Below are 19,353 nucleotides of genomic sequence, written 5' to 3' on the forward strand. Positions count from 1 at the left end.
TCTTAGTGATTTCTTAATACTTCAACTGTCCTTCCGTTCTTTTATTTTTCTCTTTCATGGATGCCATATTCTTAGGAAGCTTGTTTAGACCAAGTGAATGGCCTTTTAGGCTTCCTCCACGTGAATAGGAGTTCACTTTTTGAATAATAAGAATTATATGTCACAGGGGGCATCAGGATTTTAGAGATGCTTAGGTGGGGCGTGGCCAAAAAAGGGTTGGGAACCACTGATTTAAGTGCTATGCTACAGGTTAAGCCACATCCTGGAGGGCTCTGAATCTTTCCTGCTCACCTAGGGGTCTGCCTCCTCCATTGTCTATTTGCAATTTGTCACTTCTAACACTTTCTCTAAGCCCCAGATACCTCTCCAAGACTCTCCCTTTCTGTCTGCCTATTCTTAACAGTTAGAGCTTGTTGTCCCGATAAGCTAAGGTTGTGTTTGATCCCCAACCAATGAATGCATAAATAGATGGAACGGGTTGATATTTCTCTCTCTGTGTCTTCCTCCTTCCCTCCCTAAAAGTCAATAAATTAAAAAAAATTAAGAAATTTAATTGGTTGTTCTTATTCATAGTGTAAGACTGATTTTTAACCAGTGTGCTGCAAGAATTTTTAAAACATTCAATACCTATTTAATCAGAGGCACTAGCTGCTTTTCCCTTAGATTGTCAAATTAAAAAATGGCAACAGCCAACACAATAGCCATCCAGTGTGAATAAATCAAAATTATACCTATTTTTATTGTCTGATTGGCAAAAAGTATAACATTTTTTGGTGTGCCTCAGGATTTGAATAATTACTTTGTATGTGCCATGAGATTTAAAAAGTTGAAAATCACTGGTGTAACATGTAATGAAATCTCACCTCAGAAAAAATTAAGTTTGAGAGGCAAAAATTGTAGAAAGTTAAAACTACCCTTTAAAATTCCTTAAATCATTTACAAACTATAACAACACTAGAGGCCTGGTGCATGAAAATTCATGCACTGGAGGGGGGTCCCCCAGCCCGGCCTGCCCCCTCTCACAGTCCAGGAGCCCTCAGGGGCGGGAGGTGACCTAGTGATCAGGGGATGGCGACGCCCTATCACACCTCTGCTGCTGCCACTGCCGGCAGCGCAAGCCTCGGCCAGCTCTGGTTACCTGAGCCTCGGGTGGCCCTGGGCGGCTGGGGGACTGAGGGGACTAGGGGACTCCAGAGGCAGGCGTGCTGGCGGGGCTGAGTGCACTGGGTGCTGCCATCTTTGAGGTTGGGGCAGTCAATTCGCATATTCCCTCCTTATTGGCTGTGGACACTTCCATCTTTGAGGGCGGGGCAGTCAATTAGCATATTCCCTCTTTATTGGCCGTGGGCGCCGCTATCTTTACAACAGCGTGAGGGTCAATTAGCATATTCCCTCTTGATTAGATAGGATATGATTTAATATATGCAGTTACATATAGTAATTCTTATGAATTTAAAAATTTAACCACTGAGCTAAAATTAGAGGAAGAATGGCAAGTCTACATTGTAAAAATGAATCTGGAAATTAAAATAATTCTGCCTTTTAACATAATTATAAAATCTACTAGAGGCTCAGTGCACGGGATTTGTGCACTGGTTGGGGCATGGCCTGTGGGGATCAGCCCACTGTGGGAGCACCACTCATCCCAGTCAGCTGAGCGGTTGTGGACCCAGCCTCTGAGCAGCTGCTCCCTGGTCCAGCATCTTCTGTGGAGCTGGAGAACTCACCTCTCCAGGGGACCCAGTCAGGGCCAGGCCCAGGAACAGTAGCACTGAGAGGCGGCAGAGTAGTCCTGCAGCGGCCACGAACCCGCCTCCCAACCTTCAGGGTCAGCTCTGTGAGCCCAGTTGCAGCTCTGTGCGGCCTGCAGGCCTCCAGAAGAGGCAGCAGGAAGCGAGGAGGAGGAGCCTGGGACAAGGAGGCGATGATTGCAGTTCAGGTTCCTGCCTGTCGGCCCAGGGTTCGCAGTGGGAGCAACCATTCATCCCGGTCAGCCGAGCTGCGCTCCCACTGTGGTAGCGCACTGACCACCAGGGGGCAGCTCCTGTATTGAGTGTCTGCCCCCTGGTGATCTGTGTGTGTCATAGCGACTGGTCCATCAGTCATTCTGGTCATTGCACTGTTCAGTCGCTGGGTTTTTATTATATAGGATAGTAAGTGAATTTAGAAGTTGAAGAAAATTGAAAAGTATTTCTTCTTCCCTTAGGTTTAATTTCTGTTTTAGTATTCAGCCTCTATAAACTAAATATATGTTAATACATTTGATGGTTGGAGCATTAAAAAAGATAGTTTCCTTTCCTGTGGTCCAGAAGTTGGTAGATCTGGGCTGAGACTCTGAAATAGGTACCTTTTTTTTTTTTTAAGCCATCCATCCACTACCCTATAGTCTCATTAGTGTAGCTTGGCTTAGAACCACAACCTAATAATCCCTTCTTTAAGAGTAGTATTTTATTCAAATTTTCTATTCCACTTTACTCTCCTTATGATAAAAGCATGGGCTTTCCCCCCCCCCCCCCCCCCGCCAGAATAAAGCTAAGTTGATCAGATAGATTCTGCTTTTAAATTATTTTCCTATTTAAAACTGGTAAAGAGCCCTGGCTGGGTGGTTCAGTTGGTTGGAGCGTTGTCCCATACACCAAAAGGTTGCAGGTTTGATTCCTGGTCAGGGCACATACCTAGGTTGCAGGTTCCATTCCAGTCGGGTGCTTACAGGAGGCAACTGATTAATGTTTCTCTCTCACATGGTTGTTTCTCTCTCTCTCCCTTTCCTCTCTAAAAATCAATAAACAGCCCTAGCCAGTTTGGCTCAGTGGTTTGAGTGTCGGCAGACTGAAGTCCCTGGTTCGATTCTGGTCAAGGACACGTACCTCAGTTGCAGTTTCTATCTCTGACCCTAGTCAGGGTGTGTGTGGGTGTCAACCAATTGATGTGCCTCTCTTACATAGATATTTCTCTCTGTGTGTCTCTCCCCCTCCCTTCCACTCTCTCTGAAAATCAATGAGAAAAAATATATACTTTGGTGAGGACTAACAAGAATAAATAAATAAGTAAAAAAATAAATAAATATTTTAAAAAACGTATCTTTGGGTGAAATTTTTTTTTATTATATTTTTATTTCCCTGACCGGTTTGGCTCAGTGGATAGAGCATTGGCCTGCAGACTGAAGGGTCCCAGGTTCGATTCCAGTCAAGGGCATGTACCTTGGTTGCGGGCATATCCCCAGTAGGGGGTGTGCAGGAGGCAGCTGATAGGTGTTTCTCTCTCATCAGTGTTTCTAACTATCTCTCTCCCTTCCTCTCCGTAAAAAAAAAATCAATAAAGTATATTTTTAAAAAATAATATATCTGTATATTTTTATTGATATCAGAGAGGAAGGAGGAGGGAGATACTGATTTTTAGGGAGAGTGGACCCCGAGGGGTCCAGGATTGCAAGAGGGCAGTTCTCTGGTGACGCACCCCAGAATCGGGCTCCCTCTGCTCTGGTTCTGGGGTGCATCACCCTAGAACCGCTGCTGCCAAGTCACTGCAGCTCGGCAGCTCCTGCGTTGAGCGTCTGCCCCCTGGTTGTCATTGCGCATCATAGCTACTGGTCTGACAGTCAGACGGTCACTTAGCCTTTCATATATATATACTAGGGGCCTAGTGCACGAATTCATGCACCTTGAAAGGAACTGTGGGCCATGAGGCTATGGTAGGCACAGGGGCAGATCTTGACCCATCCTCCATGCCCCTGCTTGGCTCCTCCCGCCTCAGCCCCCAGCCCCCTGTCTGCCAGCTCGCACCCGCTGATGACACCAAGTGATTGGGACCAACGCCAAGCACCGGCAGCAGGTATGAGCAGCAGCCCTGTCACCAGCAGCGGTTGCGAGCACGGCCAGTGCCAGCAGTAGGTTGGAGTGCTGGGCGAGACCACGGCATGCGGGAGCAAAGAATTTCAGTAACCACCAGAGGTTTGCCCCAGTGACAGCGACTGATGCCCCACCTGGGTCTGGCACCCCTGCTCACCTGCTCCCACATCCCGCTGCGGCCAAACAGCCACCATGTTCTACACACGCCCCCTGGTGGTCAGCGCACATCATAGCAACCAGTTGTTTGGTTCCAGTTGTTCTGCCATTCAGTCTATTTGCATATTAGCCTTTTATCATATAGGATAGATGCTGCTTGGATTTTCCAAAAAGAAGTATTATTTTTAATATGTTTTAATGATTAATAGGCTAATGTCTGCATAATCATTGAATATAAAATTAGGACAGAGTTAATCTTTTGTTTAAAGATGCTCTCAAGACAGAAATGCCTACTTCTGCACTCTGCTCACAAGCTGTTTCTTGTTTAATCACATTTCTGTAGAGTAAATTCATTTGAAACTCATGATAGTATTGTCTATCAACAGTTCTCAACCTGTGGGTCGCGAACCCTTTGGCGGTCGAACGACCCTTTCACAGGGGTTGCCTAAGACCATCCTGCATATCAGATATTTACATTACGATTTATAACAGTAGGAATATTACAGTTATGAAGTAGCAACAAAAATAATTTTATGGTTGGGTCATAACATAAGGAACTGTATTTAAAGGGCCAGAAGGTTGAGAACCACTGGTAGAGGCATGGTGCTCAGTCCTTTGCAGATCTTACTACACCATCTTTTTGGTATAGCCTATCTCCACTTTAGTTCTTTGGAGATACATTACTGTCTGCCTTCATTGACTAATAACTTACATTTCTATTTCATTTCCTCTTCTGTTTCCTAACCAATTTTAAAATTAATACCATGATGTGTTTTGTGGTTATTTTGACCTTCAGAGTGATATTTTCTGTTTTTCTGCTTATTTTGGCTGTCAGAGTGACATTTTGATGTTGCTTACATCTTGAGGGGGCACTGTTAATATGTGACCAAAATAACCACATTGCATAAAAATTTCAAACATAGAAAAATAGTAATGTAGAAACATTGTGTTTGTTTTTCAGATGTCCGGTTACTGCTTAATAATGATAATCTTCTCAGGGAAGGAGCAGCCCAGTAAGTATTATCTTCTAGATATATATAAAAGCTTGAGTGACCAAACGACTGGTCGACCGGTCGCTATGACGTGCACTGACCACCAGGAGTCAGACGCTCAACACAGGAGCTGCCCCCTGGTGGTCAGTGCACTCCCATTGCCAACCTCCCGTGGCCGGCCAACCTCCTTTGGTTCTTCCCTCCGGCTGCAGGCCAACCTCTCGCGGTCCCTCCCCCCGGCCAGCCGGCCCCAATTGCTGGCTAGGCCAAGGGACCCCACTCCTGCATGTATTTGTGCACCGGGCCTCTAGAATATTTTATTAACCTAGTAAAAGTGACTTAGAAAAAATGTTTTAAAAGTGGTTTTTAAACACTAATCACTGAAATAGATATTTACATATCAAGTTCAAGATATATATGTATAATTATATGTATGTACTAGGCTAGAGAAAAATTCTTTTTTATCACAGAGACATAAAGACACAATTATTGCATGAAATTCTCTATTCATTGTGTATTTGGAAGTGGCTTATATACTCAAAACTATTTTTTTATCTTTTGCAAAGTTGGATAAAATTATTTTAGAATCTTCTATTTTAAAAATTGTGTCTGCTTTCATATTTATGCAGGTATTACTTTTGTTATACCGGTTATGTTTAATCCTAATAAAGACTTTTGAGCGTTAGGAGATTTTATTCATCCATAAATATCTAACACTAGAGGCCCGATGCACAAAATTCGTGCAAGAGTAGGCCTGCCTTCCTCCAGCTGCCGGCATCGGCTTCCCTCTGACACCCGGTACCCGGGCTTCCCCCTGGCTATCAGCAGGTATCCAGGACCTGAGCTACCCTTACAGCCCCAGCTTCATCCAGAAGGTCGTATGGAAGGACGTCCGGTCTGATTAGCATATTACACTTTTATTATTATAGATAGTACCTGACACATATTTACTTAAAATATTTACTGGATTTGTGAATGATTCAGATAACTAGCAATTCTAAATCCCAGTACATCATCTTTGAACTAATTATCAAAAAAATGACTTGTCATCTCTGTCTTAGGATTTCAAAAAATGATTGACTCTCTTCCCCTTAGCCACCTTCTAAAATATGGTTGGAAAACCCATATTTTTGGCTAACCAGCTCCTATTACTCATTGAAAATAATGAAATTAGACAGATTTTTAGATGCCTTGCAGTTTAGAATCTGTCTATTTACCTACTTTCATCCTAGTGTACTGTCCAATGTATGAAATCCTAATGAGGGAAATTTGCTCTAATTCTCTATTTGTAACATTTGAAGGTTTTATCAAGCAAAACTGCCCTTTACAGTTTAATCCTAATAAAGGGGGCAGTTCAACAGACTCCTTGGACCTATCTGATTTTGCTTCTGATTAAATTCCTGTGGTTTTCTTTATAACCATTTTTATTTTTTATTGTGGGAGAAATATAATATAAAATTTTACCTTTTTTAATTTTATTTTTCAATTACAGTTTATATTCATTATAATTTTGCTTTAGTTTCAGGTGTACAGCACAATGGTCAAATAATCATATACTGTACTTTAGAAAGTGATCCCCTCAATATTTCAAGTACCCACCTGGCACCGTACATAGTTATTACAATGTTATTGACTATATTCTCTATCTTGTACTTTATATCCTCATGACTTTTTTTGTAACTACCAATAATGTTTATCTTTTTAACCACTTTTAGGTGTACAGTTCTCTGGCATTAAGTGCATTCACATTGATTGTTGTCTAATCATTACCACCATCTGTCTCCAGAACATCTTTCATGATCTCAAACCAAAACTCCCTACCCATTAAACAATAATTCCCCATACTTCCCTGCCCCCAGCCTCTGGCAGCCACTGTTCTATTTCCTGTCTCTGAATTTGACTTCTCTAGGAGCCTCATATAAGTGGAATCAAACAGCATTTGTCCTTTTGTGACTTGTTTATTCTACTTAGCATAATGTCTTTAAGGTTTATCCATGTTGTAGCATTTGTCAGAATTTCCTTCCTTTTTAATACTGAAACTATATATTACATTTTGTTTATTCATTCATCTGTCAGTGGAAACTTGGGTTGCTTCCACTCCTGTTAATTATTATATTAAAATGCTTTACAGAAAGCAAGTTTACTTTATACCTTTGACTTTATCTTTTTATTTTTTAAATAATTATTTCTTAAAGTATTACAAAAAGTATTACATATGTCTCCTGTTTTCCCCCTCTTGACTTTCCCCCGGCCTCCCCTACTCCACAGTGTTTTGTGTCCATTGGTTATGCTTATATGCATGCATATAAGTCCTTCAGTTGATCTCTTAACCCCCTCCTCCAAACCCTCCCCAGGCTTCCCACTGTAGTTTGACAGTCTGTTCAGTGCTGCTCTGCCTCTGCATCTGTTTTTGTTCATCAGTTTATATTGGTCTTTATTATCTGTTTCAACCTCACCGGGGCCATTTCAACCTCACGGGGGCCGTCCTGGCCTCACCAGGGCCGTTTCAACCTCGCCAGGGCCATTTTGACCTCACCGGGATCATATCGACCTCACCAGGGCCGTCTCGACCTCACCGGGGTTATTCCGACCTCACCAGGGCCGTCCCAACCTCACTGGGGCCGTCACAGCCTCACCGGGGCCGTTTCAACCTCACCAGGGCCATCCTGACTTCACCGGTGCTGTCCCGACTTCCCCGGGGCTGTCTTGACCACACCGGGGCCGTCCCGACCTCACCTGGGCTGTCCCGACCTCACCGGGGCCGTTTCGGCCTCACCGGGGCCGTCCCAATCTCACTGGAGCTGTCCTGACCTCGCCGGGGTTGTCCTGACCTCACCGGGGCAGTTTCAACCTCACCAGGGCCGTCCAACCTCACCGGGACAGTGTCAACCTCACGGGGGCAGTGTCGACCTCACTGGGGCCATCCCGACTTCGCCGGGGTTGTCCCGACCTCACCGGGGCTGTTTCAATTCACCAGGGCTGTCCCAACCTATACCTTTGACTTTAATTATTAGCTTCTGAGTGAATAGCCACTCTCTCTCCTAGTTCTTTAAACTTTAAGTTATGTGTATATTCAAGTAAAATTCATTTTCTCTCTAATACCATATAGCATGTTGACAAAAGTCTTATGAGAGTAAAGAAATGTACAGCATTTTACGAACTTTCAAAGTAAACTTCCTCTGAGCTCTCTATGGTAAATAAATTTGTGCGTTGTTTCAGCCAGGTGCAAAAATTAGTAATTTTTTTTCCCCCAAGTTAAAAAAAATGAGAAACTTGATTTGTTGAAAGACAAGAATTTTTTTCCCCTGGCAAAATATGGGTTAGGGAGGGTCAGAGAAATATTCATTATTATGTAAGTGGTATGAAATAGTCATATATTTGATTCAAAAATAATCAAAGTATTAAATTTTATTTGTCTTAATGAATTAAGAAAATCAGAAGTGAATAGATACTTCTTTCACTATCCCCTCCCTTCATGCATTTCTATATTTACCCTCATCTTTGAACATGCAGTGTCGGGAATTTATAACTGGTGATTTAATTCTACTTTGCTATTTTTACATTTATTAATCTCTTGTTAACTCATCAGTGTTGCTTTGGTCAACCACACATTCCTCTCTAGAGGAGACTTAGTAGCTAATACCTGAAAATTCAGTGGATGTCTTGCCATTCAGAGTAATCTGAAAAGCTTCCAAGTAGATTAGATTAGATCTCTCTCATCACCATTTCCTAGTTCTCTGCAGTTCTGGCTGCAGTTGCTTCACTGACCAATTTGTCATACACACTGCTGCCAAATTAATCTTTTTCAGAAGTAGTTCTAGGTTATCCTTTCTCAAAACACTTCTCTGATTATTCTTGGCCTCCCAAATGAAGTAATTATTCCATCATTCTAGCCTTTCAGTTCAGTAAATATAACCAAACACCTGCTATGTGCTAGGTGTTGAGCTTGGTGCTTTCGGTGATGTTGAACCTAACCTGTTGTGTGTTTTGCTCATCTTGGTCCTTGTCATTGAAATACTAGTATTCTCTTTTCTCCCCATCCTTCCAATTTCTTTAAGACCAGAGAACCTACCTCTTATTTCAGAGCGATTTCTCAGTATCACATCCATTATAAAATCACTCCTAATTCTTTTCCCTTCTTATCCTTGCTTCAGCAGAATGTAATTTAAATATATATATTCTCCATAATGCTTTACTGGTCATTGTCTTATGTACTTTGTACTCTGTCTTACATTTATTTATCTACTAGAGGCCTGGTGCACAAAAATTTGTGCACTCAGGGGGGAGGGGGGCGTTCCTCAGCCCGGCCTGTGCCCTCTCACAGTCTGGGACCGCTCAGGAGATAACGACCTGCTGGCTTAGGCCTGCTCCCGGGTGGCAGAGGGCAGGCCCAATCCCTAGGTGCAGCCCCTGGTCGGGCTCAGAGCAGGGCCATTTGGGGAGTTGGGGCACCTTCCCCTGTCATGCACAGAGCAGGGCAGATTGGGAGGTTGCGATGCCACCCTCAGTCACGCTCAGGGTAGGGCCGATTGGGGGGTTGGGGCACCGCCCTGTCACACTCAAGGCAGGGTCGATGGGGAGGTTGCGGCGCCACCCCCTGTCACGCACAGAGCAGGGCCAATTGGGGTTGAGGAGCTCCCCCCTCTCACTCACAGAGTAGGGCCAATAGGGGAGTTGGGGCACCGCCCCCTGTCACACTCAGGGCAGGGCAGATCAGGGGGTTGGGGCGCTGCCCTCTATCACCCACAGAGCAGGGCCGATCAGGGGGTTGGGGCACCGCCACTGTCACACTCAGGGCAGGGCCGATGGGGAGGTTATGGCTCTACCCCATCACACATAGAGCAGGGCCCGTGGGCGGGGGGAGATTGGGGGGCCGCCCTCTATCACCCACAGAGCAGGGCTGATCAGGTGATTGGGGCACCGCCACTCTCACACTCAGGGCAGAGCCGATGGGGAGGTTATGACTCTACCCCGTCACACACAGAGCAGGGCCCGTAGGGAGGGAGGGGGGAGTTGGGGCGCTGCACCCCGTCATACACAGAGCCGCAGGGTAATCAGGGGGTTGGGGAGCTCCCCCCTATCAGGCACAGAGCAGGGCTGATCAGGGGGTTGGGGCGCCTTCCCCTGTCACGAACAGAGCAGGGCAGATAGGGAGGTTGTGGCCCCGTCTGCTGTCACACACAGAGCCACAGGGCGATCAGGGGATTTGGGCGCTGCCCCCTGTCACGCTGATCCCGGTGCCGGGAGGCCTCTCGGCTCTGCTGATCCCGGTGCTGGGAGGCATATTACCCTTTTACTATATAGGGTAGAGGCCTGGTGCATGGGTGGGTGCCGGCTGGTTTGCCCTGAAGGGTGTCCTGGATCAGGGTGGGGGTCCCCACTCGGGTGCCTGGCCATCCTGAATGAGGGGCTGATGGCTGTTTGCAGCTGGTCACACACCCTTCAGGGTGGGGGTCCCCACTGGGGTGCCTGGCCAGTCTGGGTGAGGGGCTGAGGGCTGTTTTCAGGCTGGGACTGAAGCTCCAAACTGCTCCTTTTTTTCTTTTTTCTTTTTTTATTCTGGGACAGCTTTAGCTCTGAGGCTCCAGCTCTTAGGCCTCCGCTGCTGAAAGCAGGTATCTGGTTTGTTTCGGTTCTATAATCGAAACAATGTATAACTCCAGCTCTGAGATCCCGGCTTGCTGAAAGCAGGTTTCTAGGGTTTTGTTTAGCTTCTATATTTGTTACAATGTTTCTTAAACTGCAGGCTCAGAGGCCGGCAAAGCAGGCGGGGAACGTTGGTTTCCTCCGTCACTGAAGCAAGCAAGCAAGCCTCATGTTAGTTTCAAGCTGCCTGGCTGCTGGCCGCCATCTTGGCTGGCAGTTAATTTGCATAGCTCGCTGATTAGCCAATGGGAAGGGTAGTGGTTGTATGCCAATTACCATTTTTCTCTTTTATTAGATAGGATTATCTCTCCTGTTCAATTGTAAGACCTTTTATTATAGGATCAGTCTAATTGCTCTTTGCTCTCTCACAGCACCTACTTTGTTCCCTGCTATGTTTTATACTAAATATATGCCTGAATAATTGGATATGTATCTTATAGAGGGATAACCTTTATTTCCAGGGTTTTGAATGAAAAGACTAATTACGTTAACTCATTTAATTTTCCTTTGCTAAACATTGAAAGCTAGATATTCATCAGTTTTAAAAATATAAGATCATGCACTGGCCTGTTCCGCTCAGTGGATAGAGCATCAGCCCGTGGACTGAAAGGTTCTGGGTTCAGTTCCAGTTAAGAGCACGTACCTTGGTTGCAGGCTTGATCTCTGGTCCCGGTTGGGCGCCTATGGGAGGTAACCAATCATTGTATCTCACATCTATGTTTCTCTCTCTGTGTTTCTCCCCCTCCCTTCCACTCTCTAAAAAAATCCATGGGAAAAATATCCTTGGATGAGGATTAACATACACACATACACACACACACACACACACACACACACACACTAATACAAGGATAATATGCTAATTAGACCGCATAGACCAGACATCTTCCGGACAAAGCCACAGGGGTTGCGGCTGCAAGGGCTGAGGAGGGCCAGCAGCCGTGGTGGCCAGCAGTAGCAGCAGCAGTGGGGTGATGGGGGCAGTGCCTTCCCCTGATCGGCCAAGTCGACTCCCACAGAGGGAGGTCAGAGGCAGCGGCGGCAGCGGGGTGATGGGAGCAGTGCCTTTCCCTGATCTGCCCAGTTGCCTCCCGTAGAGGCAGCTGGGCAGTAGGATATCCCTTGAGGGCTCCTGGACTGTGAGAGGGGGCAGGCCAGGCTGAGGGACACCCCCCCCCCCGCCCCCCAGTGCACTGGGTCTCTAGTGTGTGTGTGTCTGTGTGTGTGTATCAGTAGTGGAGAATTATAATTTTATTTAACTTGCCATGTGACTTTTGTTGACAGATGAATTGTCTGACTGTGATTTTTTAAAAGGGTATTAAGTAAGCAATTTTAAGTAACTGGCCTTTTTCTTTTGTAGTGCATTTGCACAGTATAACTTGGACCAGTTTACTCCAGTAAAAATTGAAGGTTATGAAGATCAGGTATGTTTCATATAAACATGGGGTCTGGCTGTTCTTCATTTCATTTACAGTGGTTAATATTATCCTGTAAGAATTGTGCAGTGATATAAAAAAAAGTGTTCTAGGATTTTAGAAAATTGCTCTAAATCTACTCTTTTGGTTTTTTATAGCAAAAACTTAATCCAATAGTAATCCAAAATCTAGAATATATCTTAGTAAGATCTATATATATAAAAGCCAAGCGACCAGAATGACAGAATGACCGGAATGACCTGTTGCTATAACGTGCACTGCAGCGGCCAACCGGCCCGATCATGGCCCCAATGGGCCTCCCAACCTCCCGCAGCCCCTCCCCCCGGACAGCCCAGCCCCCAATTGCCCCCTGCACAGGGGGCTGGGCCAGCGGCCAACCTCTCACATTCCCTCCCCCCAATCGGCCCCCATAGGGGCAGGAGGCTAGACCGCCCCACCCCCACCCATGCACGAATTTGTGCACCGGGCCTCTAGTCCTATCTAATAAGGCATGAATATGCTAATTGACCATCACGCCCTCACAAGATGGCAGTGCCAACAGCCAATAAAGAGGGAATATGCTAATTGACTGCCACGCCCTCAAAGATGGTGATGTCCACAGCCACAAGATGTCGGCACCCAGTCACCTCAGCCCCCCGGCCGCCCAGGGCCGGCCCAAGGCACACACAAGCCTTGGATGGCGGCTGGCAGGCCGCCCAGGCCACTCTAGGCTCAGGTAACCAGGGCCGGCCGAGGCTTGCACTGCCATCAGTGGCAGCAGCAGAGGTGTGATGGGGGCGTCGCTTTCCCCTGATCGCCGGGTCGCCTCTCGCCCCTGAGGGCTCCCAGACTGTGAGAGGGGGAAGGCTGGGCTGAGGGACCAGCCTTCATGCACTGGGCGTCTAGTTTACACATAATTTGGTTACTCTAGAATTCTCCAATTTTTCATGTGAGTAACATTTTGTAAATATTAAATCTTTTTTCTTGAAGTTCAAGTTAGAATTGCTAAGAAAAGACACAAAAGATCACTAGCATTCTTATTTTATATTTTATTGGTTTAGAGTTATTAATAATTGAACCATGATTGTATTAATTCATATTGTGCTTATGTGAAGCACAATTTATATGAAATATTATGAAGAAGGAACTGGAAGGCAACACATAAGAGAGAGTACTAACAATCAGTTGTTGTTTTTGTCTTTTTTAAATCTTTATTGTTGAAAGTATTACATATATCCCCTTTTTTACCCCATTGTCCTCTTCTAGTCCCACCCCTTACTCCCACCCCTGGCCTTCAGCACCCTATAGTCTGTATCCATGGGTTATGCATTTATGCATACAAGTTCTTTGGTTGACCTCTTCCCACCCATCTACCCTGCCCCACCTTCCCTCTGAGATTCCACAGTCTGTTTCATGGTTCTGTGTCTCTGGATCTGTTTTTTTCATCAGTTTATTTTGTTTATTAAATTCCACATATGAGTGAGATCATGTGATACTTGTCTTTCTCTGACTGATTTATTTCACTTAGCATAATACTCTCCAGTTCCCTCCATGCTGTCTCAAAGGGTAAGAGATCCTTCTTTTTTACCGCTGCATAGTATCCCATTATGTAAATGTACCACAGCTTTTTTATCCACTCATCTCTGATGGGCACTTGGGCTCTATCCAGATCTTAGCTATTGTAAATGGTATTGCTATGAACGTAGGGGTGCATACATCCTTTCTTTTTGCCATTTCTTAAAAAATATTTTTATTGATTTCAGAGACAAAGGGAGAGGGAAAGAGATAGAAGCATCAGTGATGAGAGAGATTTATTGACTGGGTGCCTCCTGCACATCCCACACTGGGGATCGAGCCCACAACCTGGGCATGTGTCCTTGACCAGAACCAAACCCAGGACCCTTCAGTTACAGGCCAATGCTCTATCCACTAAGCCAAACTGGCTAGGGCCATACATTCTTTCTGATTGGTGTTTCTGATTTCTTAGGATACATTCCCAGAAGTGGGATCATTGGGTCAAATGGGAGTTCCATTTTTAATTTTTTTGAGGGAACTCCATACTGTTTCCCACATTGACTGGCCCAGTCTACATTCCCACCTGCAGTGTACTAGGATTCCTTTTTTCCTATGTTCCACCAGCACTTATCATTTGTTGATTTGTTGATAATAGCCTTTCCGACAGGAGTAAAGTGATACCTCATTGTCTTTTTAATTTGCATCTCTCGGGTGATTAGTGACTTTGAGCATTTTTTCATATGTCTCTTGGCCTTCTGTATGTCCACCTTGGAGAAGTGTCATTTAGGTCCTTTGTCCATTTTTTAATTGGATTATTTGTCTTCCTTTTGTTAAGTTGTATGAGTTCCCTGTGTACATTGGAGATTAACCCCTTATCGGATATATCATTGGCAAATATGTTCTCCCATGCAGTGGGCTCCCTTTTCATTTTGTTGATGGTTTCTTTTGCTGTGCAGAAACTTTTTATTTTGATGTAGTCCCATTTGTTTATTTTCTCCTTGGTTTCCTTTGCCCTAAGAGATGTATCTGCAAACATGTTGATATGAGAGATGTCTGAGATTTTGCTGCCTCTGGTTTCTTCTGATATTTTTATAGTTTCACAACTTACATTTAAGTCTTTTACCTATTTTGAGTTTATTCTTGTGTATGTGTAAGTTGGTGATTTAGTTTGATTTTTTTTTTGCATTTTCCTGTCCAATTTTCCTAATACCATTTATTGAAGAAACTGTCTTTATTCCAATGTATGCTCTTGCCTCCTTTGTCAAATATTTTTTTAATATATATTTTTTATTGATTAAGATATTACATATGTGTCCTTATCCCCACGTTACCCCCTACCCCGCCCCCCCCCCACTCATGCCCTCACCCCCCAGTTGTTCGTGTCCATTGGTTAGAGTTAGACCTATATGCTTGCATGTAAGTCCTTTGGTTGATCTTTCCCCCTTACCCCCACCCTCCCCTACCTTCCCTCCAAGGCCCTACAGTCCAATCAATGCCTCTCCGTCTCCGGATCAGTCCTTGTTCATCAGTTTATGTTGTTCATTATATTCCACAAATGAGTGAGATCATGTGGTATTTATCCTTCTCTGACTGGCTTATTTCACTTAACATAATGCTCTCTAGTTCCATCCATGCTGTGGCCACTGGTAAGAGTTCCTTTTTCTTCTTCCTCTTCTTAAAGAATGCCTTTCAGCATTTCATATAATGCTGGCTTGGTGGTGATGAACTCCTTTAGCTTTTGCTTATCTGTGAAGATCTTTGTCTGACCTTCAATTCTGAATGATAGCTTTGCTGGATAAAGTAATCTTGGTTGTAGGTTCTTGCTATTCATCACTTTGAATATTTCTTGCCACTCTCTTCTGGCCTGCATGGTTTCCGTTGAGAAATCAGGTGACAGTCGTATGGGTACTCCCTTGTAGGTAACTGACTTTTTTTCTCTTGCTGCTTTTAAGATTCTCTCTTTGTCTTTTGCTCTTGGCACTTTAATTATGATGTGTCTTGGTGTAGTCCTCTTTGGATTCCTTTTGTTTGGGGTTCTCTGAGCTTCCTGGACTTGTAAGTCTATTTCTTTCACCAGGTAGGGGAAGTTTTCTGTCATTATTTCTTTAAATAGGTTTTCAATATCTTGCCCTCTCTCTTCTTCTGGCACCCCTATAATTCTGATGTTGGTACGCTTGAAGTTGTCCCAGAGGCTCCTTACACTATCTACATATTTTTGGATTCTTTTTGCTTTTTTCTTTTTCGGTTGGGTATTTTTTGTTTCTTCGTATTTCAAATCCTTGACTTGATTCTTGGGATCCTCTTGTCTGCTGTTGGATCTCTGTATATTATTCTTTATTTCAGTCAGTGTATGCTTAATTTCTAGTTGGTCTTTTTTCATATCCTCCAGGGTCTCACTAAATTTATCGGCGGTTTCCATAAAATTCTTGAAAAACCTTATAAACGTGGTTTTGAACTCTATATCCAGTCGTTTGCTTTCCTCCATTTCTGTCTTTTGTGACCTGTTTCTTTGTCTCCGCATTTTTTATGCTTCCCTGTGTTGGTAGAGTGGTTTTGTGTGCTAGGTGTCCTATAGGGCCCAGTGGCTCAGCCTCCCCAGTTACCTGAGGTGGACACTCTTGGTGCACCCCCTTGTGGGCTTTGTGCACAGTCTTGTTGTAGTTATGCCTTGATTGTTGTAGGTATCACTGGAAGGAACTGACCTCCAGGCCAGTTGGCAGTGAGAATCAGCTGTGTCTGCAGTGGGAGAAGTTCTGTGCTGAAGACACCCTTCTGGGGCAAGACTTGCTTCAGTGGGGCTTTGGTGCTCACTGAGTCTGCCCCCTGAGTGTGTCCCTTATGGACCTGAGGAGTTGTAATCTGGATGGTCCCCCTCTGACCACTGGGTACACTGGTTCTTGGCTCTAAGGAGGTGCTAATTTAGCCTCTTCCTGAGGTTACCCAGCAGGAGCTATGAAGAGATCTGCAGATTCCCCTTCCTTTTTTGGGGTTTGGAGGTGCCCAGATGAGGCCCAGTTGTGAAGCAATGCAAGCTGCTGTGGGGTCTTGGGCCTTCTCTTGGAAGTTCTGGGTCTGTCTGGCCCAGCTGCAATTTGTTAGGTAATTTTCAGGTTGCAAAAGGCCAGGGCATTCATATGCAAAAGCCTCTGCTGCAGCCTGGGTGGGGTGGGGTCTCAGGGAATCAAAGAGCGGAGCAAGCAGCTATGGTGGATCTTCAGCCCTTCCCTAAGGGGCCGCGTGTCTCAGTGTCCCTGTAATTGCTGCAAGCACCTCTGAGGGAAAGCCGCCCTCAAGTTCCGAGTTCTGCCTGCTGCCAGACAGTCCAGTTTCTCCCCGTATGAGCCCTGGGTCCCCAGAGACTTCCCAGAACCAGAGTTCAGAGCAGTCGGGAGCTTGTGACTCCCTCCCGATTCAAAAAGACAGCCGCGTCCTTAGGTACCAGCCCCTTTCAGTGCACGCTTGAGCCTCTCCTTTCCGAGCGTGCGCTCGAGCCTCCGTACCTCTGCACTTTACTTCCGCAGCTCCTCTGAGTCTCAGTGTGCTTTTCTCTTTTCTTCTAGTTGTAGAATTTCCACTCAGCCAGCCTTCTTGTAGTTCTGGATTATGTCCGTTTTGTCTTTTTGTTGTATTTTTGAAGTTGTTGTGGGAGGCAGCAATTTCTGGTCTTTACCTATGCTACCATCTTGGTTTCTCCTCCTTTGTCAAATATTAATTGAGCATAATGGCTTGGGTTGATTTCTGGTTTCTCTGTTTTGTTCCATTGACCTATATGCCTGTTCTTGTGCCAGTACCAGGTTGTTTTGTATACACTGGCTTTGTAGTATGACTTGATACCTGGTATTGTAATCCCTCCAACTTTGTTCTTCTTAAGATTGTTGCGGCTATTTGGGGTCTTTTTTGGTCTCTTACAAATTTTTGGAGTGTTTGTTCTAGATCTGTGAAATATGCCCGTGGTATTTTAATAGGGATTGCATTGAATCTATAGACTGCTTTGGTTAGTATGGGCATTTTAATGATGTTGAGTCTGCCAATCCATAAACATGGTATATTCTTCCACTTGTTTATATCTGCCTCTCTCTCTTTTTTCAATGTCTTGTTGTTTTCTGAGTACAGGTCTTTTACCTCCTTTTTTTTTTTTGCCATGGTAAATGGGATTGTTTGTTTAGTTTCTCTTCCTGAGAGTTCATTATTGGTATATAATGCCATCGATTTCTGGGTGTTAATTTTGTATCCTGCTATGTTGCCAAATTCATTTATGAAACCTAGTAATTTTTTTATGGCGTCTTTAGAGTTTTCTATGTACAATATCATGTTATCTGCAAATAATGACAGTTTTACTTCCTCCTTTCCAATTTGAATACCTTTTTTTTTCTTATCTGATTGCTATGGCTAGGACTCCAGTACTGTGTTGAATAAGAGTTGTGAAAGAGGGCGTTCCTGTCTTGTTCCTGTAGTTCAGGAAATGGTTTTAGTTTTTGCCCATTGAGTATGATGTTGGCTATAGGTTTGTCACATGTGGTTTTTATTATGTTGAGGTATGATCCCTCTATTCCCACTTTGCTGAGAGTTTTTATCAGAAAGGGGTGTTGGATTTTCTCAAATGCTTTTTCTTCATCTCTATCTATGATCGTATGATAATGTTATTTTTGTCTTGCAATCTGTTTATGTGATGTATCACATTTATTGACTTGCAAATATTGTATCAGCCTTGCATCCCTGGAATAAATCACCCTTGGTTATGGGATATGATCTTTTTAATATACTGCTGGATTCAATTTGCTAACATTTTGTTGAGGAGTTTAGCATCCATGTTCATCAGGGATACTGGCCCATAATTCTCTTTCTTTGTAGTATCTTTATCTGCTTTTGGAGTTAGGGTAATGTTGGCCTCATAGAGCAGCCGTGGGCAAACTACGGCCCGCGGGCTGGATCTGGCCCGTTTGAAATGAATAAAACTAAAAAAAACAAAACAAAAAAAAAGACCGTACCCTTTTATGTAATGATGTTTACTTTGAATTTATATTAGTTCACACAAACACTCCATCCATGCTTTTGTTCTGGCCCTCCGGTCCAGTTTAAGAACCCATTGTGGCCCTCGAGTCAAAAAGTTTGCCCACCCTTGTCATAGAGCTTGGAAGTGTTCCTTAATCTTGAATTTTTTGGAATTGTTTGAGGAGGATAGGTGATAGTTCTTAAAATGTTTGGTAAAATTCCCCCGTGAAGCCATCCAGATCAGGACTTTTGTTTGCTGGAAGTTTTTTTATTATTATTACTGCTTCAGTTTCATCAGTAGTTTATCAGCATATTCAGATTTTCTGATTCTTCCTGCTTGAGTTTTAGAAAATTCTATTTTTCTAGAATTTGTCCATTTTGTCCAGATTGTCCATTTTATTGGAATATAGTTGTTCATAGTGTTCTTTTATAATCCTTTGTATTTCTGTGGGGTGAGTTGTTACTTCACCTCTTTTATTCTGATTTAGTTTATTTGGGTCTCTCTCTTTTTGTTTCTTTTTGGGTCTGGCTAGAATCTCTATGTCATTTGTTCCCACTCTGATCTTTATTATTTTCTTCCTTCTACTTTGGAATTTTCTTGTTTTTCTCTTTCTAGCTTTTTAAGTTGTAGGATTAGATAACTTATTACAGGTTTTTCTTCTTTCTGAGGTAGGCCTGTAATGCTATGAACTTCCTCTCAGGACTGCTTTTAGTGTGTCCCATAGATTTTGGGTTGTTGTGTGTTCATTTTCATTTGTTTCCAGGACGTTTTTTATTTCTTCTTTGATC

The 19,353-nt window shown here is 44.0% G+C and overlaps 1 protein-coding gene across 1 annotated transcript in view; it reads left to right on the forward strand.

Moving 5' to 3' along the window:
• The window catches only part of CAPZA2 (capping actin protein of muscle Z-line subunit alpha 2), a 63,120-nt gene that overhangs the window by 22,797 nt on the left and 20,970 nt on the right, over window positions 1-19,353 (forward strand). The window contains exons 3-4 of the mRNA XM_059711628.1: window positions 4,966-5,017; window positions 12,003-12,066. Of these exons, the coding sequence (XP_059567611.1) occupies window positions 4,966-5,017; window positions 12,003-12,066 (116 nt within the window). The remainder of the gene's footprint in view (window positions 1-4,965; window positions 5,018-12,002; window positions 12,067-19,353) is intronic.

Source organism: Myotis daubentonii, chromosome 10 (assembly GCF_963259705.1).
Source record: "Myotis daubentonii chromosome 10, mMyoDau2.1, whole genome shotgun sequence".
NCBI lineage: Eukaryota > Metazoa > Chordata > Mammalia > Chiroptera > Vespertilionidae > Myotis > Myotis daubentonii.